This window comes from Acanthopagrus latus, chromosome 23 (genome assembly GCF_904848185.1).
Source record: "Acanthopagrus latus isolate v.2019 chromosome 23, fAcaLat1.1, whole genome shotgun sequence".
Taxonomy (NCBI): Eukaryota; Metazoa; Chordata; class Actinopteri; order Spariformes; family Sparidae; genus Acanthopagrus; species Acanthopagrus latus.
Genome location: NC_051061.1, coordinates 817,986 through 843,239, shown reverse-complemented (window position 1 = coordinate 843,239; position 25,254 = coordinate 817,986). Strand labels below are relative to the sequence as shown.

The following is a 25,254-nucleotide window of genomic DNA, read 5'->3' as shown; positions in this document are numbered from 1 at the left end:
CTGTGAGTGAATTTGGAGATCAGGGGTGTTTAGTGTTTATTTTGCCTGCTGTTATCTGAGTGTTCATGTTACCATCTGTGTGGCCACATATGGCATTTCTACCTGTCTCGATCTACATGTGAGTGTTCAGGCTTATATGTGATGACAAATATAGTGTGTGTGTGTGTGTGTGTGTGTGTGTGTGTGTGTGTGTGTGTGTGTGTGTGTGTGTGTGTTGTCATCACCATGTCAATGCAGTGTAGTTATGTGAGCAGCCACAGTCTGGGTGGGGCTGAATACAAACAGACAACTCAAACAGTGACATGCACGTAAGTCAGATTTTACCCCAGCAGCAACAGCTGGTACTATTTTTGGCTTTCCCCCACTTGCCCTTGGGCAAGACACCAGACCACCTGCCTGCACAGTCATGTATTAGTGCTTGCTGGAGTTCAAGGTGTTCAGTAGTCAATGCTTAACTGAGAAATACCTGAATTTTAATTCAAGTTACTGACAGGTTTGAACAGATTTTTTTAGCCATATCGGATGCTTCCTGGAATCCAACAGAGGATGATGTTGAAAGTTTATGGTCCACTACCACAGTTAACAGTTTCCACTACCAGCAGAGAACGCTTCCAGCAGCCGAAAAATAAAATTTAGTTGCTCCAAGGTACTTCATTGCAACTTAATGCTAAAATTACCAAAGACTCTGCCTCCAAGTGGGTTATATTTATGATCAAGTTAGCTCTCAGAATTTTTGGAAGTATTGATTACTCATCCTATTTTTGTTTTTATTAACATTTTTCCTCTTGGAAATAAATAAAATAACAAACATTCCCAGCTGTGAATAGGCTCATTGGAAGAAGTAAGTTCAAGTAATACACAAAATATCAGATTTAATCACAAGAAATCTATAGACCTATATACACACGCACACATGCACACACACACACACACAAACACAGTCTCTCTTTTATAGGAAACAAGAGCAGCTGACCTTTGACCTTTACCATTCAGCCTGTCTGGAAAATACCAAGCCTGGAATCGATCAACACTCCTCTCACCCAGACAGCTCCCCCCCAAACCTTACTATTCTCTCCACTCACCCGTGACCCCCCCCCCCCCCCCGCCATCATGACACAGTCAACCAAACAGCAGTCATGTTGCGAGCTCATGGCAGCATTTACTTGCTACTGTATGACCACACAGGTTGATTTATTAATCAAGAAAACACTTAATATATAGATTAATTCTTAAGGAATGATAAAGCCGGAGGAGACATATGTGAATATATTTTTACTATAAAACTACAAATCAACAGAATACTTGAGAAAAACACAAGATGTAAAACTAATTTGTTTTGAAGGTTATATGATACAATATAGATGTGTTCTGATGTTATGAGCACACTCACACTCATTGATTCTAGCTCCATTATTGGGGAATTGGTTGATGTTCACATTCAGAAATATATATGTGATTATCAAACACTTGTGACAAAGATATGTAACAGATTGGGTCATTTATAGTTTGCCAATAAACTGTTGTCCAAAATGACATCAGTGAGGTAAAACAGTAAACTTCAGCGGGTGTTAATAATTAAATATAACCTCAAGGATTATCTTCTTTATCATGTTCCGTAAAAAGAAAAAAGAAAAGTTTATACATTTGGTTGGGCTGCAAGTAATGCACATTTAATGGCAATAACAGTCATCTACTTTTGTATTTTGTGTGTGTTGAGCAGTAACTGTCTGTTGTATATTTAAATGATTTCTACATTTTGTGACCAAATATCTGTCATGTCCACGGCACTGTGTTTCAGCTGCAGCCATATATGGAGCCCTGTGCTGTCACGATGTCTTCTGTTTAGTGCAGGTAAGCCCCTTTAACCTACAACCCTGTGATGTAGACGTAAACAGGAAGTGACATGGTGGCAGGGTTCGATATTCAGATTAGATGGTGAGTGAAACCAGAGACCTCAATCCAGTTAGTAGGGTGAGGTTTCCAGCATTCCATGTCCGTTCCAAGATGAATTCAGAGCGGTGTTTATTTCTGCTGACCCTGAAGTTAGCATCACAACACATACTTAAACACATCTTAAAATAAGTGTTAATAAATACCTGATAAAAGATTTGTTATTGTTTGTTATTACCTTATTAAGGCACTGTTCTCCTGTATGTGATCATGTTATAACCATGCTATTAACACTTTGTCGCATTAATGTTAATTGTTACAAGGACCAAACACATTCTACTTATTCAATTTAAATGTAAGCCTGACACATATTTTAAGTATAGGTATAAGTATAGATATAGCAAGTGGTTTTAGGTTTGCTGTCCAAATGTATGCGTGCACCTGCAGAGCTCTTGTCTCTTCCTGTTTAGCATCATCCTGGGTCGGCCCTGTCATGGCTGTCCACTCCTTGCAGTGCTGAGGACAGGCTGTTTGTTAGCAGCGCTGTCAGCCCCAGTTTCTCAAGTGTTGGGGAACATTCAACGCTGTCGGTGAGTTTGTGACTCAGAGAAACCATCGAGTGTTGAGTGTACCTTTACACGTGAGCTAACGTCGGTCTGAAATGCACACCGCCACGATTGCATACGCACCAACACAGCCATGCTATACATAGACCATCCACAGCATTTTGTTATTTAGTTAAAACAGTTGTCACTAATGACATTAACAACAACAAATTATCATTAATGGCTTCTTTTCATCTAGATGTGTCAGTTAAAGGTCTTGTATTTTGCAAACTGGCTCGCCTGCTTAGTTAAATTATATAGATGTTATAGGTTTCACCTGTGCTGCCCTGCGATGATAGGTCAAAACGTCTGCTGTGAAACAAAGCTGATACTAAAGCAAGCGCTTTGATGCTGAAAACATGATATTACTCCAAAGGAAAAAGTAAAAATCAGTCTTTAATAGAATTTAATAGAATCCAGTTGAAACTGGTTTTCATAAAATTAAAATATTACCATTAACAAAAATACTCTCTCATTTTGCACTACCTTTCAGGATATGGTGAAATCCCTCATTATCGAGGCCCTTTTTCTTGGAAAATGCTTTATCACAAAACATCTTAATGGCTCATTAAAGTAACAAAGCAGCATCAGCTACACAGCTAAGAGGAGCTGCTTCTTCATTGCAGAAAGATATCTTTATAACAAGAAAGCGTTCCTCATAGAGAGAGGCAGGGATGACACATATGTTTGCAGCTAAATGAAGTTAATATTGCTCTGGTTCCCCCTTGGGATTATTTAATTGTATTTTAGATTATTACAGAAAATTATCTCTGTGACAAAAACAAATTTATTAATACACTTTGAAATCACTACAAAATGTTAGTGTTAATGTGGTTGGCTCTACTTGACCTTGGTAAACTATATCAGAATCAAGTTTGATTATCTTGGCACAGCAAACAACGTGTCTCTAGCTTGTTAACTAAAATAAGAGATCATGCACCTGTAAGACCCTCCACTGTGTTTTCCTCCCAGTCTCCACAGCTAAGTGTTGGAGCTTCGCTGCATAGAATGATGTGTGTGCAGCATGCAAGACTGATTTCACATGTGTTGCTCAACTTTTCACATTTTCCTCTATGTTCAGTAAAAATCCACTTTGAAGAGGCTGGTCTATGAGACCTCCAGAGAACACACAGAGAACTGACTTTACAGTGAAAAGAGAACTATTGTATGGTCATCGATTCTGGAGAGGGAGAAGGAGCAGGTGTCATTTCAAGGATAGATAGATAGATAGATAGATAGATAGATAGATAGATAGATAGATAGATAGATAGATAGATAGATAGATAGATAGATAGATAGATAGATAGATAGATAGATAGATAGATAGATAGATAGATAGATAGATAGGGGACAAAATGGACTAATAACATTTTATAATTTTATCAAAGGATCCAAAAGGGAAACAGATTTTGCTGTTCAACACCACCTGCAGTACATCAACACACATGTATGTCATTCCTCATCGACATACACTTACGGGGAGAAACTCCCACGTAGAGCGGTCCTCTACTATTGCAGGGGTCCGGTTCACATTCATCGCTGTCGGTGGGTTTCTGATGCTGTCAACCTGCCGAACGATGGATGAAAACTGTGTCCATGCATGGCCATGCTTCCTGAAGTGCTGCCTTGATCGTCTGTATCAGCTGTTTGTCTTCTGCCTGGTTTATGTATTGAAATGTACTGTCAAAGTGATCAAGACATAAATAAAGACTTTGGAACAATATATTGAAATTGCCGAGCACTTGTGTTGCGTCACAACAGCTATACCTGTAACGGACATGTTTTTGTTATTGGTGAACAGTTTAGCTTTTGGGGTTTTCAATATCAAAAGGCACTGATGAGGGAAGTGAAGAGATGTGTGAGAATTGGTCTCGGACAGAAAAAAAAAAAAATGACAGAAAATAAGTGATACAAGGAGACAGTGCATCGGAGTGTGGGGGAGAGAAAAAGAGAAAATGACTTCAGGAGATCAGGAAGCTTGGAGATGACATAAGACAACATGACTGTAAGGTTGCCTCCAGGCTCCTAACAAGCAAACCTCACCGCTACTCACAGTAGTAGGCAAGAGTTAGACAATAGTCCTCTGAGCTGGAGCAGAAATGTGTGTGAAACAGGTCCAGTCAGTGATCATCACCAAGATATCAACTGGCACAAGCAAATCAAGTTAGAAGTTATATATTAAATAAAAAACTATAAATGTATGCCTCATACTCTTATATCCTGTCTATGATCATGTTGGGTGTCAAGTTTGTCAGTTTTTAACCACATTATCATATCAGTTTGTAAGTCACTCAATTATAAAGGGTTGAACAACACAGACTAGTTCTAATCAAGGGTTCTTCTGTTCGTGGATAATTCAATACATTTGTAGTAAGTATTTCTTTTCGTGAAATAAAATTTTGAGTTTATAAAGAAGAACACATTATGCCAGTAACATTAGCTTAAATTATCAAATAAGCTGGTTAAGATGCCCTATTGGATACTTACCTCTCACTCTAAGCTACAAATTACCAGTCATAGTTCCCCTTGCATGTTTATGAGCAAAACACGCATTTCAAATGACTGTCTGCTAAGTTAAAGACAGCATATGTTATAGCAAGACAGCAGACCACAGATCTAACATTTCTGCATTTAAGTGCAAAAGAACAACTTGTCTGTTGACCATTTCCATCAGAATTGGCGGTTGTATAACAATGAAGACCACAACTCCCATGATTCTTTGCTACTTAAGTCCTTTGATTTGTTTTAACTGAGAGACCTCAAGCTGCAGAAATAACATAGGCAACTGTATGATTAATTCTTAACTACAGTATCTGCTGGTGTTTCAATGATGCAGCTCAATTCACTAAAGCAGTATTCTGAAAGTAGTTAGTGGTTAGCCTACTAAGAACTTGTGAAAGGAGGTGACACCTAAGCAGCTTAATTGGGGTAGCGAAACAGTCTGTTCGAACAGCAATGGCATCCTCACTTCATTCTTCAGTGTTACTACTACAGGACTACAGGATGTGAGCAAACATGGCATGCAAATTAATAACTGATCAACACAGAGGCTAATGCCATGACTTTCGCTCACAACACAATAATTGCTTGCTCCCAAATATTTTTAAGTCGCACAAATTACATTTTGGGCACATATGTGACTAAAATGGCTGTAATTTCAAGCCCTCAAAAATATTGCTTAATTACTTTAACTAAAGTAATATTAAGATACTCCTGAAAATATTTTGGTCAGGCTAATTTGGCTTTGATATATATCTTGGCTTTCTCCACTTTCTAATCATTACTCTCCTCAACAAAAGCTCAAGTTAAATAAGTCTTATATGGTGCACCTTGAGTGAAATGTTTCATATTTCATGTTCATATTGAGTTCCATAAAATTCCAAGTCTGGCTGTATCACAAATGACTATATCCTGTGAAATCCTTTAGACTCACCTTTCCGGTAGAGGCCTCTCCCCTCTCACTCTCTGTGCTCCTCTGCCCTGACCCCTACAGGTCAATAGGGGTGGTGGAGTCTGACGGAGTATTAGGGCCAAACTAGAGAATAAAAGTCATAATATTGCGAGAATAAAGTCTTAATATTAGGTCTACGAGAATAAAGTCATAACATTAAGAGAAAAAAGTCATAATATTATGAGAAAAAAAGTTATAACATTATGAGAAAAGTCATAATATTACGAGAATAAAGCAGTCATTTTATGACACCCCTTACAAGAAAGAGCAGTCTTCCCCCTGCGTTAAAATGATGAATGTTGAGCATCTTATAGTTATAGTTATACGTTATACATATTAGTTTCACAAATAAGGAAATAGATTAGTCATTTGGCACATCAACATCAAATTATCATCATTATCAGGACTTTGAAATTATCATTGATGCACTGAAGGGGCTCTCTCTACCTTGCACTATGAAGTGAAACTGACAGATTTATGATCATATTTATGTGAATAATGACAGGTTATATGATTATTTATTTAAACTCATATTCTGGCCACTTTCAGCACTATATATATATATATATATATATATATATATATATATATATATATAAATATATATATATATATATATATATATATATATATATATATGGGGGCTTAAGAATATTTTAGGGGGGCTTCAGCCCCCTAAAATAGGCCTTATGACGCCACTGCTCTCACCATTCAACTGACCACATCAGCATCAGTGGCTAAGCAGGAAACACAATGAAGCTATTGTAATTGTACATCAGAGAGATACACAAAGACGGACTTCCACAATACCACATGATAGCTTTGGGGTCAGGTTAGGGCTTAAGTCACTTCCTGTAGGAGGCAGATGGGAGTTTAGATTTTGACCCTTTTGACCTCAACTTCCAAACCCTGCTGGACATTTCACATGGTTGAACATGGTGACAGGTAGCAGCACAGTGGCAGGTACTGCTGCTGCTTCACCTCCCTCAAACAACACTGGGAAACCATCAGATTATCATACATGACATAGAATTTGGGCGCCTTGGTGTTATTATAACAATATCTGAACCAAAAGGTTTTCTCGCCTAACCATCTTGGCACTGTACCTGTTTTTTCTATTGGGTACACAAATGTGGGGAAGCTGGTTCTCTGCTCGTAAGCTTGCAGCTCCGCTTGCAAACTCTTCCGGAAAACCTGCCATCGGCCTCCCTCTGGATTCGTGGAGCCAGTACATCATATTCTTCAAAGTCTTGGATGACGGTCAAGTGCGGTGGGTGCAGCGTGAGCGGCATCGACAAACAATCCCAGTATCGACAAAGCGAAAACCGGCTATCGTTTTCTGCGCGATCCTGCTTCTGTGCATAGATGTCCATTTAAATCCCTGACCTAGGACTTTGGATGTTTGCCAGTCAGCTGATCCTGAACTTCCTGTGCCAGTCTGAATGTCTAAATGCAATATTGGGCAAATGCTGATAACTCCAGTCCTGAGCAGATCTATTCAAACAAATCCCACACAAGCCACTTCGTTCCTCAAACAACAGCAGATGAAACTGTTCCAGACTGTCAATCATGCAAGCGTGTTGAAGTGTGTTATGGGGTCGCGGGGTTTTTTGCTGGAGCCAATCCTAGCCATCTCTGGGCGATGGCAGGGTACACCTTGGACAAGTCGCCAGCTCATCGCAGGGCCCTTACTGATGGCAGAAGCTGCACATCAGGAGCAATTTGAGCAGTTCAGTTGGTTGCTCTTGCTCAAGGACATGGGATATAAACCAGCGACCAACCGATCACTAGCCGACCTGCTCTACCCGGTGAGCTACAGCCGCCTCCTCCTCCTGTAAAGTGTTATGAGAAAGTTTATTGAAATGATCTAAAGGTTTCCAATTCTTTTAAAATACTACGCCTTTATTTTGAGATACTAAGTCAAATATCAACAAAATCATCACTCTGGTAGAAATGGGCTTTCCACACACAGAGAGAGACGATTTTAAAATCTCAACAGCGTTTGTGTCCCAGTCACAGTATGCATCAGAGACGTATGCCAATAAAGTGGGGCCAATCTCAAGAACAAAGAGGACATGGAGCATACAGTGTTCTACTGGAAGACTCTGGAAGACTGGAGATGCTGAAAGGAGCTGGTCTATGACCTCACCCTTACTTCAAGTTTTTGTGTCCCTTGAGTAGATTACTGCACTCAGCTTTGACTTTGTTAATACTCTCATTTAGTTGTGGTCAATAAATTATACTTGTGACTAAAGTGAGTGCAGAATTTCTTAAAAACAAGAAACTTTTTTTTTTTTTTTTTACAATAGTACATCGGTTTCTCATGTGAAGAAGAAATGATCCTTTATGTGGTAAGGACTTGCAAACATTACAATGCAAGTACACAACTCAACACAATATACAACATGGGTGCATTCGTTTATAGACATTCAAAAGGCAGAAAATTACACATATCTTTAATGCGATTACAATATACAACATGTGATCACTATTTTGAGTTTCTACTTCATAGAATAAGCAGGAACACTGTTGTAACATGGACAATAGAGCACAAACAACAATCCTCTAAAGCTTTAACATATTCTTCATAATGTCACTGTATCTGTCAGTGTTCTGATTATGGCTGGGATGCAGGAGAAACTTCACTGATATGCGTGAAAACACAGTGAGCCTAGACAGACCTCTGGTGGTTCATTAATGATACTACATGTTAGTCATGGCCAGACATAAATATGGTTTCCATGTTACAATTTTTTAAATTACAATTCAACACAGTGTTTCAACAATAATAAAGTATCTTTTCTGATTCCTTTCGGCAATCCATAAACTTTAGATGTCAGATTCTGCTGATGACCTGTAGCTGGAGAACAAGTACAAATTGAGAATAAAGAGTTGGAAGGAAGAGAGAGGATTGATAAGGAGACAAGACTAGCATGGCTCAGAATAAGGTACAGAAAGAAAAAAAGAATAAAAACTTCACTCATCTATTCACTTTTCCTCATTCACAGAAGAATTAACTGTCGTCCATCCTCCACCTTACCTCTTGTTTAGTCGGCGGAGAGCAGCCTTGTAAATCTCCCTCAGTAGAGTTTCCTTGTTGTTCATCATGTTGGCTTTCGCCTTCTCCAACACAAACTCAATCTTCTCCTGACTAAATGGAAGCTGGAAGGAGGAGAACTCCTCCATCTTTGCTTTGATCTCCATCGCATCTGGACCAGAAAAAAAAAGCCATGGTTGCTTAGACATGTTTGACATGCTTGGTGTTGTGAGCTTGGCTGTAACAGACCTTTACAGTTGTTTCTGTTGAAGAGTGGCATGTAGACGATGGTGGGCTCCTTCTCTTTTCCCTCAAACACATAGCAGTCCTTCGGCCAGTCTCTCTCCTCCAGGATTTTCTCGTCTATCTCTGGGAAAGGCTTATTCACTGCAGCTGCATAGTCTCTAGCAAGAGTCAGAGTCTGTAGATAACAGTTTAAGTTCATGAATGAAGGCTCCATAGATCATATTAACAGGGCGGCCATTCTTCTTTGACATCAAACTGTACGGGAGACAAAAACAACATGGCTGTTGCAGCGTACCAGCCACAGGTGTACTGGACCTTCAATGCCTGGTCACACTGTGAGTAAGTTTAGGCACGACCACTCCTTTTTGAGCACTACAACAACTTTGCTGGGTGTAGGAGGTGGCAAGAATTAAGCAGTACAAACCAATCTAGATTACACAAGTAACTCATGTTTTATTCTGTACATTATGTTTATGCATCGCGCTAACACAATTGTGAACATAGTGGTACGCGTCTGCAATAACAGTCAGTGTGGAAAAATGACCCCTGAGCTAAACAGGCCACATAGCACGGGTGATAGGAAATAAATGAAGCCTCGAGGCAGAGATTTTGCTTCGGCCATTTTTTGCAATTGAATTATTCGAGTTATTCCAGTAATCTTTTCAGCTCTAGACCAGTCGCTTAGCTAATAGAGATGTAGCAATGGCCCGTATTTCCCATCAAGTCTTGTGCTCGCCAGGATTTAGTTAAGTTCCAAAATGTAAATATTACAGTTTTAGTCTTGTGACCTGTGTCAGTTAAGAACTTGGAATGTGGTTTATTAGTTAATTTTTGAGATGGTTAGTCATAAGCATGAGTAAAGTAGATGGTATTGGTATGGTATTTCTTGAGGTCAACGGTTTTCACAGTTCTTTGCTGTGAGGTACAGTAAGCAATGTCACTGTAGGTCGGGTCAAGATGCAACAACACAGATGGCCAACATTTTATTGCAAGCTTTATGACATCCACAGCGTTTTAATTCAATGTTTAAATAAATGTATCCAAGATCTCAAAGTAAACTTCAGCCTTTCTTGTCATCTTGCGTTACACATCAAATGGTGATGTTTCTAGGAAGTGGTTAAATGCTATGCAATGTTAGCTGTTATCTTACATTAGCTAAAGGGTTGTCAAATATGTTGTTTTACCTTGAAATTTTGCCTGATGTCCCTCCTGAGTTTTGCCCTGCCCTACCTCTAAGGGCCCTCTACTCCTCTACTCACTGCCTGTATCTGGTTACTTTCATCTCTGACAGAGTACTCAAGTGAAATACTTCAGCATATTTATTTAGTATATACACTTGTGTTGTCACTAGGGGTGGAGCGGTACACAAAATCCACGATTCGGTTCATATCACGGTTTTTGTATTTTAGTTTTCGTTTCGGTATACGCTGGTTGTTAGGAAAATCAATTAAGTCCTGTATTGTCAGGTTAAAACTTAAAGAATGAGGCAGTCTGACATTTGATACATCATTGTGACAGTCGGGTTAAAAGTAGGTTGATTCTGGCACTGCAAGAGAGGTGATATTGCTAGTTCCAACATGCTTTTCATTTATTTGGCAAATAAAGTTATCTTTTATAAATGCTAAGAACAAATGGTTATTCACTGTCACTAATGTAATGTAGTGGGCAGTCACAGGAAACTTTCAGTAGCCCTGGAGGTCCCTTACTAGTAAGCACTACAAAGGCTACGTCAGAAAGCTCTTTAACAACTCCTCGTTGGGTCTCTTCATAAAGTGCAGGAATAACTGTGTTGCTGAGGTGTTTGCGAGTGTTTCCCCATTCCTTTCGTTATACATGTTGCCCCGTCTGACTCGTCACTGTAAGTGTGTTTCGGTTCATTCTCCCCCATTTGTGGCACCTGGACCTCGACTGAAGTCGACCTTCATGTCGACTGGTGGATACTGGGACTTATTCAACAGACATCATTGGTTATTCTCCCTGTTTTGTCATGGTTCACACAGCACTGGTCCAGTGAAGAGACTGTTTTCACCATTGTTGTTTTGTCATTGTTGAATGAAGTAGTGGCTGATTGGGCTGAATTTTCGATAAGCACATGCTCCTAATTACAATTTACATTTCGCACACATTTTATTTCAATGAAGGCTGAAGCCTGGATACACTATACCACATTTGTGACGTCAATGGAAAATGGCTACCTTGTGAATATGGTCTTTTAACATCTTAATAATTGATCTACAACACACACTGGTTACCACTAATGTTCACTTTGCACCTGGAACGTCTTGCCTGCTCCATAGTCCAGAGAAATGAGGAGGTCTACATCTCTTTTCTCTCCCAGGAAGGGAGGGTAGGGTGTGTTAAGCATCACACCGGCATCTATCAGCTGCAGGTGTTTCATGTATCTGATACAAGATGGCAACACAGCACCTTTCCAGAAACATGAAAATCACAATGTAGCAACAGTTTGATCTCATTCTGTTGTTTCCCACCATTAGTCCTGAAAATTGCAGGACTGGAAGTATAATAAATGTACAGATATTTCATTTAGGGTATTTAGCAGATGCTTTTGTCCAAAGTAACTTACAATAAGTAACAACAAAGAAACCACAACATATCACCCTCAATTAAGTATTAATGAAAAGATAGAAACATTTTCAAGTCCTCATCTGAGCATCGTAGCTGCATATTAATTATAGTGACAAGAAGTTACCTGTGTATTGGAAGAGGAAGTTTTCAGTGGTTCCCCATTCCCATTTCCAAATCAGTGGGAAGACTTTTTTGAGCAGCCAAGAGACTGAGAAAACACAACAGACTCAAACAAAGCAAGTTACTGTACACGATGAAGAACTTAGAGCTGCATTGTTATTACAAATTATCATACATTGCAATAATATGTCAGTGTTGTGTTCACAGCTTGTTCCCCTGCCCCCCTCCAAAAAATAAAAACAAAAAAACAAAAGAAGAAATACAGAACTCATTCCTGGTTGCTGTGGTTCAACATGGTGAGTCACAACAACTTTTTAAGGCGACTAATGCATTGCTCGTAGGAGGTATGTATTCCTATAGAAAAGTGGGAGGTTAAGTAGCTTTTTTCATAGATGGCCAAATGAGGCTGTGTTTCAAGAACTGGCCGTTTTTGACTACTTTGATTTTACCAGTATATTTCACTGTATTTACTTTGCCTTTTTTAGTGTCATTATTTTCAACACAACCTCACGTGTGACTGTACAGTTATTTTTTTCATTTTGACATACTGTATTAACAAATTGGACCTAAAATCACAAAAAACAAAATCAGAATATGTTTAATGAACCAATTGCATTAGTTATAATGCAAATATGAATTGTTGTTTGATAAATTTGTACATAAGTTTTTGAAAGTTATATGTAACTATTTACATTTAAATGCAGACAATGCCTCAGGCTCAGGTCTCTCTCAGCTCCTCCCTGCCTGCTCAACATTCAGCCGTCTCCTCATTGTTTTGACTCACAAAACAAAAAAACGACTACACTACACACTAAACACACTACACCAAACACTAAATAACACACTAACTATACACTCCAAACACGCTTTAAGTCAAATCCCTCAACTTTAAAACTTGCTGTCTCTGTCAATGTCACTGCTGCTGTCAATCTTCCACTGCTGTCCCTCCCACAACTTCCCCTGTTCCCCAGCAACCAAATCACGTGGTTTGCCATATTGTCTGTGATTGGTTGGTGTAAGAATGTGTTTTTTTGCTTGCAAACACTTCCTGGTTGCGGATACTTTCATGACAAAAGCCCATTTTTACTGTTCCTCCCTGCACCAGACACAAAGCAAACGTGATGGCAATGTTGGTGAAAAAAAACCTGGCGGACATTATTTTTCATGAAGTCCATTTTGGACATGCCAGCGCGTCCGTCGAGTCAGGAGGTGGGCCGTGGGGGTGGGCTAGCAGCTAGCTACACACGAACATCCACAAATTCCAATTCCAGTTTGTTGTCCTTGCATATCCGGTTCTCCTCAGACCTGAACAGACTTGGTCTGGACTCATTTAGTCTCATTAATCCACAACAGTCAGTTTAGATGCACAGAACGGGACCGAACCGCTGGCAAAATCCCGATCCAGCTAACGCCGCTGCAGGTAAAAATCCACTTGTTTCTTACGTTATGTCGTGGGGGTGAGCTCTGCAGTGATTGGCTATGGGGCGCATGTGGCTATGATGTGCAGTGACTGGCTCTGGTGCACACGTGACTATGGTGGCCATGGTTGACAATGCTAGCAGAATTTGTAAAGCATTTCTGAAATAATTTATTTACAGTATCATTGTAGTCCAAACAAATGCAACATTGCACACCCTTAAACCACGCAGCAGCCATGTTAAAATCTCAGGTCAGTCTGATCCTGATATGTAGATGAGATTCCTTGCTTTTATAGAGAGATATATTTAATGGTTGTATTATGTCTTGTGGCACTGCTCCATTGTGGCCACAAAACAGAATGATTAATGCTGCTTTAAATCTCATTTATAGGTATTTAAAGTTACAGGTCCTGTCTATCACTTGTATTTAGTTTTGTAGCTACTAGTTGTAAAGTGCAGTGGACCCCCATTTAGTAAAAGTGTTTTCTGGGCAATTATGTGGTACAGATAGAAACAGTAATTGCACGAGTCAAGAGGTTGCAGACAATTGACCGATCCCAAGTGTATGAGATGCACCCTGCAGAATCAGAGAGTTGGGCAGACTCCACAGCCTAATCCACTTTTTGTCTTTGGTTTTGGGAACAAACTAAAAACACAACACCTTCAACAAGGTCAGGGTATTGAGTGCACTCTACCAGGTACCCCTGCAAGTTGGAAAGGGGAAAGTTGAACTAAACAACACAATGACTCTTGCACTGACCATTCCCTTTGATTGGTGATTCATCCAGACTCTGGATCCCAGTTTGTAAGAGCGCCATGATCTTATGCCACTGCTCAAGGATCAGCTTTTGACATTCTGGGCTCCTCTTTTTAAACAATGCAGTGCAGATGAAGTTAATATATTCTGGATAATAAGAATCATACAGATTCATTGTTGAGTGAACACTGATCTCCCAGCAAACCTTTCTAGATATGTAAAGTTATAGACTAAGATTATCATTGCTATCATTATTACCTGTGAGTCTTTTCTGCAGGTTTTCCAGCTCAGCTAAGATGGTGGAGACCTCTGTGCCATTTCTTGTCAGCTCTGATAGTTTAAGAAGACTGCAGTTCCCACACATGATACGGTCCAAGATGTCCACGTAACTGTTGGCCTGCTGTGGTACTGAAACACAGAAACAGAATTATACATGCCTGTATACAGATAACATGAACTATCGATATGCTATTACTACACACTATAAACCTGGTACCTTCAGTCCATGGAGACACCACATCCAGTGACTTGTTCTTATCAGTAGCTGCTGTACCCAACAGACCTGAGAACACGCAGTCATTTCTACTGCTGCACAGTTCAAAATGTTCTGCTACTTCATCACCCATTTTGTTACCTTTCAGCCAGTCAGGCATATAATCTGTAACACTTTTCTCATCAGCTACAGAGCTGCCCATTATACCTGTGTAACAAAGAACATACATGCAGGTCACACATGCCATAAAACATCTGCTAATGATAACACCGTCAACTGAGGGTAAACTTGGGAAATAAGAGCATTTTTACCAAAGCATGTTAAGTTAGATTTCATGACAACCATTTTGACTCGTGACACCTTCAAAAAAGGTTTGCCATTTAACAAATACAGCTAGTTTAGCACAGAGGAATATGCTAGGCAGGCCATGCCCAAATTTAACAGAATCCACCTACCAGCGTCACTGAAGCATGCTACACAATGGTTAAAAATCAATGGATCCCACACTTCCCATAATGCACTTCAACAGAATTGGATTTCTTTTTCACTGTTCAAATTTCACGTTTTTCCCAAATGGCATATTCCCAGTTTGTAAAGCAGATTTTCCAGTTAGAAATGTATGGCCAATAAAACTCTGATGACATCATCAGGGTCATTTTCTGAAACTCTGGTTTGCTAAAAGCCAGACTTCAACTTTGAAGACAAATTTGTCATTCAGCTATTATCACAAGAAAACAACCAGCACAAGTACAAGATACAGCAGAGAAAGTATTATTGCATGTGACATGCCATCATGGCCTTCCCAGGCCTCCACACAGTTGGCTGTGGATGGAGCTCCCTTTTTTTTTTTAAGATGCTGTATTTCCAGCAGAAAACAAGAGGCATGAACACCTAGCAACTTAGTCATGTCCATCTCTGGTCCTTCATCTTCAGGATGTGCTTCATGGATTTTGCTGCCCAGATGTGAGGTGTTGATGAAGAGTCCCAGATCTGTGAAGCCAACCTCATGAGGAGCCATCTCAAACCATTTAGCTGAGCCACAGACAAACAGAAGCACAATGACTTAAACAAAGCACAACTATAAATCTGATGAGGGAGTTAACAGTGGAAATCTGAAGTCTGTATCTATGTGTGTCATTATGTGTGTTGAGTACTTTGGATGGGGCCATGTTGCAGGCAGTTTTTGTTCAATGCACTGTAGATGGGATAGGGATTGGAGGTGTTCACACCATCCTCTGAAAGATGTCGAACATCCAACTGTAAAGAAATCATCAGGTCAGTGAACAGAGAAGTTATAATGTTCTGACATCACTATGAAATAAAAAACAGGTTATGTGGACCAGATGTGCAACTGTGAAAATCAAGATAACCTTGCTTTAGAGATACAGCCACTCAAACTTCAGCTGATTAAACCTTACTATCTTAACTCAACCAGTACTGATATTTGCGGCACTGATCATAAAGAAGACATCCCATGACCAAAACACATTGCAAAGCATTGTGTCATTTGAGGTGCACCTATGGACACCCCCACAGGGGGCAAATATCTAATGTCCCAATTGCATGAAATGTTCTCCTGGTGAGGAACCAACTGTAGCGCTGTAACTCTGCTAACACACACACACACACACACACACACACACACCACTGCTTTAAACAGGAGTTAATGTTACTGTGGCTTGCTAACAAACTGTCTGACAGTATAACTACACAGGTCCTTCACTAAACAAAATAAAGAGAAATGCCCCACGCCCATTGAGTAAACTGGATTTGGCACCAGTAAGCCCCGCAACCCCTTAGAGGGAAAAAAGCGGCAACATCCCATGACCCTCACAGATAAGCGGAGAGAAAACGGAACGGTCCCACAAAGCAACATTACAGGAGGAAGTAGTAACTGGTAGTGTCTTTGGCAACTTATATGAGGAAAGTAAAATACTGCAGTTATACGTGGAGAAGTGTCTATCCTCCTGACTCTTGGTCACATTCCTACCCTAAAAACAGCATATTTCCCCATCTGTCCCCTGGCAAAAATCTTGTCTCTTTCCACTATTGTGTTGTTGTACTTACTGTCTTGAAAAAAAATAAATCACGCCGACGGTCAGCCCTTCACCCACAATTTGAATTTTGGTTCACTCTCATCAACCTGTTTTTTTAGCAGCAACAAGCAACATTCATGAAAACCTGTACACCTTCCGCACAAATCAGCAGACAGACAAGCTGGTGAACACATTGTTGCATTTAGCAGCTGAAAGGTGACAATAGGTCAGTGTTGTGTGTCATTAATATTGTAAATATTAAACTAGAGTTTTAATTTCTTTACCAAAATTACATAGTGCCCATTTAATGCAGGTCAAGCTTTTAAGATGGCGACAGAGATGTGTCTACTCAGGAAGGTAGTAAGCATTCCTTGGAACTGTCAAGTTCCTGTTTAAGTTGGATTGTGGTGGAAAGTGCTTGATTTTCTGATGTGATCCCATAGCAGCCAAAGGACACTTCATGTTTTGTAGTAAAACAGCCAAGTTTCTGATGCGAACAAGTGAGAAGTATTTACCAAACACAAAGAACAAAGCCTTCCAGATTGGATATTATCACGTGCACCTTCAAACATGCACTGTGTTAGATGCAAGAAACATGTACAGCAAGACATTCAGGCCAGATAATATTTGAATAGATTAAGATCCCTCTCATGTCAAGCCAAATCGTACCTTCAATCTATCCTTTCACCATTGTATCGTTTTCTTTCATATTGGTTGTTAATTTAGAAATACATCTTATGCTAGTTGTGTTACAGTGCAGAGTGAATATCCTAACTAACCTAACAACTAACTAAACAATTATATGACATTATCATATCAACACATGAATCATGTTAGAGACATGTCCTCCATTCCCCTTTAGTAATAATTACAAGGCTTCTGTAAATGTAGTCCACCCAGCTGGTTTCTATGTTTGAAATGTACCCGTTTCATGATCCCAGCAGAGGTTAAAAGCCCCCAAACATCAGTGAGAGAGAAGTGCTCCTCCTTTGACCTCTCATTCAACCAGGCCAGAGCCTGGTCCACCCTGACCGCAGGACCCGACAGCCTGGACACTGCTCCTTCCAGGTTATGGCTCCACTTTGGGTCGCTGTACAGGGAGGACATGGACCTGAGGGGGAGTGTGAGACAGAAATACAGAAATTACAATTAAATAAAACTGACAATATCGACAAATATTACAAAACAAATCACATTCTGCAAGAAACAGCAGAACAGCTCATAACTCTGATCTCTCATCATTATCACAAGTTCAAGTGACACCCCATTATGAAGACGCCTTAATGTATTTTCAGTGATTTATTTGTGTTGCATAGTGTATCATAGTGAATGTAAGGTACTGCTTATAGTGGCGTGTGTGTCTGTGACTGTGTGTGTGTGTGTGTGTGTGTGTGTGTGTGTGTGTGTGTGTGTGTGCGTCTCTACCAGGCAGAGCCAGAAAGTCCTCCCAGGTAGAGCACAGTGTCCAGCACACCTTCCTTTTCCATCTGATAGAGAGAACCCACCAAACCCACAGCTGCCCTCTGGCCTCCCCCTGATGCCAAGAGGCTGATGTGAGGAACAGAGTCCTGGAAGAAAACGGAGGGTTACAAAGGTGGGACAGATAAATGCAGAAATGGAAAGAAATTCCAACATTTTCAGCCATCAGAAACAAGACAACATCTTCCAGGGAAGTTCTTACTGTTCGTCAGTGTCCCTTTGGATCTCACTGCAGCTGCAGAAGAGACTGACTCCCCTTGCAAATTCTTGTCCAAAGCATCAATAAAGAGATGGATACTATAAGTTGGTTATCCACCACTTTGGTCTCAAGATAAATATTAAGATAAAAATCAGATGGATTGCCATTCATGATCCCTAGTAGATAGATCTTTTTAAAGACTTGTCTATCCTCTTCTTTTCATCAGGTCAGAATTTTATTTCATAAAGAAATCCTTCCAAAACTGATTACATTACCATCTGTTTTCCTCTGATGTTTAGTGCTATGAACCAAATGTTAGCTAGCTAATGTACTAGACTCAAATAATGATAGCTGGCTGGGATATGTCAGTGATGTATGATGATCATGGTGCTGCATGCTAATTGCATCCATTCAGTTTTTTGATTTGGAAATCAGACAAGGTGAGGAAAGCGGTAAAGTCGAACTGGTAGCTGACTTCTTCCTGGTGAACCAACTAAATGAATCTGATAGCCCAGTGCCTATTCTCAGCTGTCCATAGTCCTGGACATACCGCTGTGGCATCAGAATTCTACCACTTTCCTTGTGAGCTTGTTTGCATGCTGACGTTTAGTTTCTTTCACATTCAGTTTCTAAGCACAGCTGTGTTTAAATACTGCCTCCCAAAACAACTGTATGGCTGTAGACCATCATAATTATTGATTATTGATATTGAAAAAACTGCTACAGTGCAGCCATACTGAATATTCATTCTCAAATGTAGGAATATGTCCCAAAGTGTCAGTGTAGAAACACCATGAGAAAGACAAAGACAGCTAGCTTCAGACAGATTTAGTAGGAATAATGTATGGGCTGAAATTTGTGCCACTAGAAACTGAATCATCAATATTTGAATTGCTAAACTTGAATAATTGCATTAAAAAAAATGACTGAATTACATAATTTGAATATGTATTGTTTAATTTGAATCATTGCATTGAACAATTGAATCAGAATATTATATTTTGAAATTGAATTTATTAATTTGGAAAATTCAAATATTAATTTTAACATTCAGTTCTCACAATTCAAATTCAGTTCTTGCAATTCAATTTCAATTTGCTGCAATCCAGCGCAGATAACTAGGACTCCTCTTCGGCCACAGCACCTACATAATTTACCTTGATGCTGACTGGTTGCTGGCTGGTTGCCACCTGCCATGAAACGGAGGAAGAAGTGGAGACAGGTTGACCATTAGGCTGTTAATTAAGTGGGTGGCTCTCGTGTGCATCTCATGTGTATTTCCAACAGTCCAAGACTGTCCAAACTATTTCCACAACTGTCCAAGGGTCATCTACTAGGTCGTGAAATAACAGGAAATGAAGTCTGAATAGACAAAATAGTTCAAAATGAAGATGGTTGGAAATCTATATCAATATCTCCCTGCGACTACAGGGATTTACAGTTAATCTATTTCAACATATTTCATATGTTCAACTGCACTGGACCCACACAAAGGAAGTGGAAATTGCATCATTAGGTGAAAATCAATACAAAAGGATCTACCATGTTAAATCAAGTTTATTTAACATTTAATTTATTTTCATTAAATGTATGTATTAGGAATCTATGAAAATATCAGCACTTAAAGAGAAAACATAACACTTAGAACATGTTTTTATATAAATTACACAAAAGATAAAGCAAATATGCTAAGTTTTACATATTTCGGCCATAAGCAGTCATATTGACCGCACATCATTTCGCAGGGTTTCATTGTTTCATTTTTTGCGGGGTTTGTTGCTTTCATTGTCTCTCTTGTCTTTGTTAGCGGTCTTCTTCTTCCCTGGGAATTTACTTGTAAGTTAATTATTATGTAGTTGTATTATATAGCCTGGTTGGCACCAAGGGTAAACAAAAATGGGAGTTGCCCCCTCAGTGAGACAGCAAGCTGAGCTGTTCAACACAGTGTGGTGATGTGACTATGTATCAGGGAAAGCCGAGAAAGAACATCTGCATTCTGAGCACTGTGCACACAGGTGTGGGCACCTTTAGTGGGGCGAAGGCAAAACCAGAGTCTGTGATGTACTACAACAACAGCAAGTACGGCGTGGACGTCCCGGACCAGATGGCGAGGGCGTACTCCGTCAAAGGCGGTACGCAAAGGTGGCCAGTGGCGGTCTTCAACCCGGCTGGGATCAATGCCCGTGAGTGCTCCAGCAGCAGGAGAGCCCAGAAGAAATACCTGGAGTAACTGGCAGAAGAGCTGAGGGCAGAATACGTCGAGGGGAAAGGGGCAGCAGTGGAAGCAACCATCGCAGCAGCAGCAGACACGGAAATGGAGGCAGTACCTGTCCGAAATAGCTATAAACAGATCAAACGTCGGACACTTGAAATGCCACAAGCCTGTGTGTAATTCTGAGAGGAGAGCGGAGATAATCTGCAAAGACTGTGACCAGTGATCACAACGGCACTTTTATTGTTTTAGATCAGCTCATTTCCATTTTTTTCGATTACTATTTTTTAAATTATTATTATACGTATATTATTAAATGTAAAACACAATGTTTCATAATGAAGTTACTATTAATTGCTTGTTCTGAGTTTTCATTTTTAAAATCTTGTATAAATACATGAAATAATTACGGTTTACTATGTGCGATGATATAAACATTGATAAATGTATTATTAAACCTTTTAAAATGTACATTTTGGTGTCATTTCGTTTGTTTTGTTTTTTTGGCACATCATGGCACAATGAACACATTCATAGTTGCAGGGAGATATTGATATACATTTCTAACCTTCATTCACCACTTTGTCTATTCAGACTTCATTTCCAGTTATTTCATGACCTACTAGATGACCCTTGGACAGTTTTGGAAATAGTTTGGATAATCTTGGACTGTTGAAAATCCACACGAGAGCAATCCACTTAATTAACAGCCTAATGGTCAACCCGTCTCCACTTCTTCCTCCATTTCATGGCGGGTGGCAACCAGTCAGCGGCAAGGTAAACTACGTAGGTGAAAACGTAGGTGCTGATCCGCCGAAGAGGAGTCCTAGTTATCTGTGCTCGATTGCCCTTCCTCAACTACTCGATGTCAGTCACAGTAAATTGAATTGCAAGAACTGAATGTTAAAATATATAGAGAGTTGAATTTTCCAAACTAATAAATTCTATAATATTTAGATTCAGTTTTTCAATGCAATGATTCTAATTTAACAATACAAATTCAAATTATGTGATTCAAATTCAGTTTTTTAATGCAATTATTCAAGTTAAGCAATTCAAATTCAAATATTGATGATTCAGTTTCTAGTGGCACATATTTCAGCCCATAGTAATGTTTCTTCAGAAATACCAATGTGGACTTGATTCCCAGGCTGTTGAGCGACTCCAGTGCAACTTGTTTCCTCTTCAGGACAAACTCCTCCTCTGCAGCAGACAGCAACTCAGACTGACGTACATAATGCTGCAACACAGAGAGTAGTATTGTAAGGTGTCCATACTGGGCACAACTATTACTAGTACAACTAACGACTACTACCAAGGACTGTGCTGTCAGGTGCACAGAGTGCGCTGGAGACTGCGCAGTCTCCGCGCACACACAGACACACACACACACACACACACAGCCTCTGCTGTCAGTTAATCCGGATTATCCTCACCACCTGCGAATATGGATTGTATGATTTATGAAAGCCTGTCAATAAAGACAGTGACAGCTCTCACAGAAATGTTACACTGCATATCCTCACTGTGAGTCCAAATTATGCTGCAGGCAGAGTTCACCTATCAGATTTCCATTTCACTTCCATACTTTCAATCAAACAGACATTTTCATATACATTTTGATACAGAAACATCAATGAAGTTATTGCAGAGAATACTGCAAGCACAACAAGAAGTTGTTTATCATGAAGACAAATCTGTAGACTTGGAAACAAAAATCCACCTGCCTCTAAATCAGCATACACAACTCATAAGAACTTGCTCAAACATGCAGCTTCACTGGAACACTGCATTTACAGAAACATTCATTCCCTCACCTCGACAGTGAACTCTTTTGCAGGTGCAGGAGTTGGCATCCTCATTTCCCTCAGCCATTGCATCTGAGGAGCGACAACTGACTTGTCCTCCCTCTTGCCCACAGGTTGTCCCATAGGTCCCAACATCACAGTCCAAGCGCAGAGCAGCCCAGCAACCCAGTTGACACATCCAGACATAATGCTTGAAGGTGGACACAGGGCTCACAAAGTTTACAGAGCTTCCATCCTTTTTATATCTTACTATTGCAGACAGCCATGATTAATTAACAGTGAAACATCAGCAGAAGATCATACAGTAACAGAACAGACATCTACCTGGAGAACATCACCCACTTTTTAATGTCCTTCACTAGTATACTGCAGTTACCTGCACAGCACACACCAGCAATACTTTTACAAGTATGACTGTTGGATACTTTTAGACTACACTAAAGAATTTAATCTTGTAGTTTTATTAATGCAGAAAAAAAAGCTTCCTTGGCCGCCACAGCTCAGAGTGAACACCAGTGAGGTCGCTTTGACACTTAACAGCAGTGTGTCGGTTGTATTAATGATAATGAGTGTCATTCTGCTCACACACAGTTTACCACACTTCAATATGAATACTACTCCTGCTTCCTGTCTGTAAGATTAACACGCCGATAGTGTGTGATTGACCTCAACTACTTCTGATCCAGCCTAACGCAGACCAAGATGACTGACACACTGACAGCAGCAACAGTCTCCCAAGTGTTTCTTATAGTTTCTCCTACTTTTCTGTCAAGAGAAAAATGTAGAGAAGTCAACTTCAGATGCACCAAACGTTCTTACCGTCCACATCTGCTCTAATCCAGGTGTGCTGAATGATGAATCACACTTGATCTCATGTTTGTAATTAGCACACGTAATGCCCACTATACACCATATAAGGGCAGACATGGAGCCGTGTGCAAATAGCCGACACTAGTGCAGCGATTGAGAGATGCCACCCTAAAAGGGTAGTGAGACTAAGGAGAATCTTAGCAGTAGTGAACTTGAGGCATTGTTAAATCAAATAAAACAACGTGAACATGTGATCTTCCCCAGCGTCAGCACTGGAATCGCACAGACGTCACAGACAGAGTATCAGGCCACATACACCTTCAGCGCTCCAACTGTGCGCTCTACCAGTGAACACATGCACTCAGCCACGGAGTGTGAGCATATATTCGGCCAGCTATGTTTTCTAAAAACTGGATGTTGGTTTTTAGAATGACAAATCATTTACTAATCATCAATAGCCCACAAAGGCCGGGTCCTTCCAAGCGACCTGCAAGGATGCGTCAACTGTTGTTAAATAGGACGGTCTAGCCTTCGGAGCATTTCCTGGTTGCGTCACCAGATGTTGCCGCCCCTACCCGTATGTCACTATCTACGGAGCCCAGGTCCGCGAAAATGACAAGAAGAGTAAAGTTTGACTGTCAGATATGTTTGAGCTACAGCAATTCCTTATTACCTTTTAATCCTCCTACTTGTGGAGGAAGAGGAGAAGCGGCTCTGGTTTATCTTGGGTTGAGAGAGGACACTGGAGAGGTAAACCTGTTCTTGAACCCACAGTAATGTTATCATTATTATCGTTATTAGCTAGCTAACAGGTTGCGGTAATTAACATACCGATACATTGCGTTATTGCTGACATATAAACTGTTGATCGCCACATATGGTTTTATTTTGATTTTAAGGACATTTTTCCGATTTGAAATGTTTGGAAGGTAGTTTGTTGTAATGATTTATGATTATTATAATTATGAAAATACCTTTTCCTGAAGAAATTCTTAATGACATTGCAGCCGTCGATCGGGTCAGAACTGCAAACCCAGTTGATGGACGATGTGGTGGACAGTGGACACTGGACCTCCAAACACCCAGGGTACTGACCCAGATGATGTCCCACTGACACCAGGGTGTGGCATCCCATCCAGCCCAGCAGCTAGGGACTCCTGCTCAGCCTGTTACTGTACATCATTTGTAACTGCTTTAATATTGTTTTTAATAACAGTTGTTTTTGTTAATAGTTCATAATAATCTGTAAATAGTTATGTATGCTGTAATTTTGTAAATAGTTGTAAATGTTAAGATCTTAATAAAAGAAAAAGAAGCACTTTGCTGTTATAAATTGTATGTAAGCTGTAAATATTAAATGGAATAGACAACGTGTAACAATACAACAATATTTCATGAATTATATAAAATGCACAATTATGAACAAATAATTTAAAAAGAACTCATATATCAACTAAATAACAACAGAAATAATGTAAGGATTGTCCTCTGGAGCAAAGAGGAGCCCCTCCATCCTTTCTGCAGCCTTATGTCCTCCTTCATCCTCCCTCCTCCTCGTCCTCCTCGGCCTTGGCTGGCTTTCCTCATCATCATCTTCATCCTCCTCCTCCTGGTCACTTGGCCCTGGTGTGTCCTCAGGGATGGAGGCAGTTAGGACAGGGGCTCAGTGGAAGGCCTCTGTCCTAACACCTCATCCATGAGGACAAACCAGGACCCAGTAGCAGCGCTGGGCCTTCCGCAGACCATCTCCTGTCCCTGGATATTAGCAATCCTAAGGCAGTGGAAATCTATCACAGCAGCATTTTTCAGCAAATCATTCATTAACTTGCATGAGTAAAACAAATATAATTTAGTTTCCACATCATCATTCAAACCTGCAGCTACTTTGTACTTGTTCTTTAAATGGTCCCAAATGTTTTTTGGCCTGCTTAGGATTGGCTTTCCCCTGCAGGCCCAATGATTACAGAACTGAGCACAGAGAGAAGCAAGAGAAAAGGTAAACACAAGATCACATTAACACAGGGATGCAAAGATTTACAAAAAGTGACATCAGGACTGACAAATTGGTTATTTACAATTTATCACTTATTATTGCCTTACTTCCATC

At 40.0% G+C, this 25,254-nt stretch overlaps 1 protein-coding gene and 1 long non-coding RNA gene across 3 annotated transcripts; one reads left to right on the top strand and one right to left on the bottom strand.

Annotated features, from left to right (window-relative positions):
- Positions 1 to 8,345: 8,345 nt before the first annotated feature.
- LOC119014629 (cytosolic phospholipase A2 gamma-like) lies at positions 8,346 to 23,301 on the bottom strand. Of its 2 annotated transcripts, XM_037089976.1 has the most exons (16): positions 23,157 to 23,300; positions 22,347 to 22,527; positions 21,659 to 21,769; positions 18,065 to 18,207; positions 17,564 to 17,750; positions 15,758 to 15,860; positions 15,495 to 15,635; positions 14,745 to 14,810; positions 14,607 to 14,672; positions 14,369 to 14,518; positions 14,114 to 14,257; positions 11,940 to 12,023; positions 11,502 to 11,656; positions 9,233 to 9,404; positions 8,987 to 9,155; positions 8,346 to 8,806 (listed from the first exon to the last, which is right to left on the bottom strand). In XM_037089976.1, exons 2-16 carry the CDS (start codon positions 22,521 to 22,523, stop codon positions 8,776 to 8,778), a joined length of 1,899 nt encoding a protein of 632 aa, XP_036945871.1. In that variant the 5' UTR covers positions 22,524 to 22,527; positions 23,157 to 23,300; the 3' UTR covers positions 8,346 to 8,775. The 2 variants fall into 2 exon arrangements, with proteins under 2 accessions (XP_036945871.1, XP_036945872.1); XM_037089977.1 differs by lacking the exon at positions 14,114 to 14,257 and having other exon boundaries at positions 23,157 to 23,301.
- Positions 23,302 to 23,728: 427 nt separating this feature from the next.
- On the top strand, positions 23,729 to 24,465 carry LOC119014630. The gene is made up of 2 exons (XR_005073026.1): positions 23,729 to 23,897; positions 24,155 to 24,465. It is a non-coding gene; the product is annotated as an uncharacterized LOC119014630 (long non-coding RNA).
- The last annotated feature ends 789 nt before the right edge of the window (positions 24,466 to 25,254 follow it).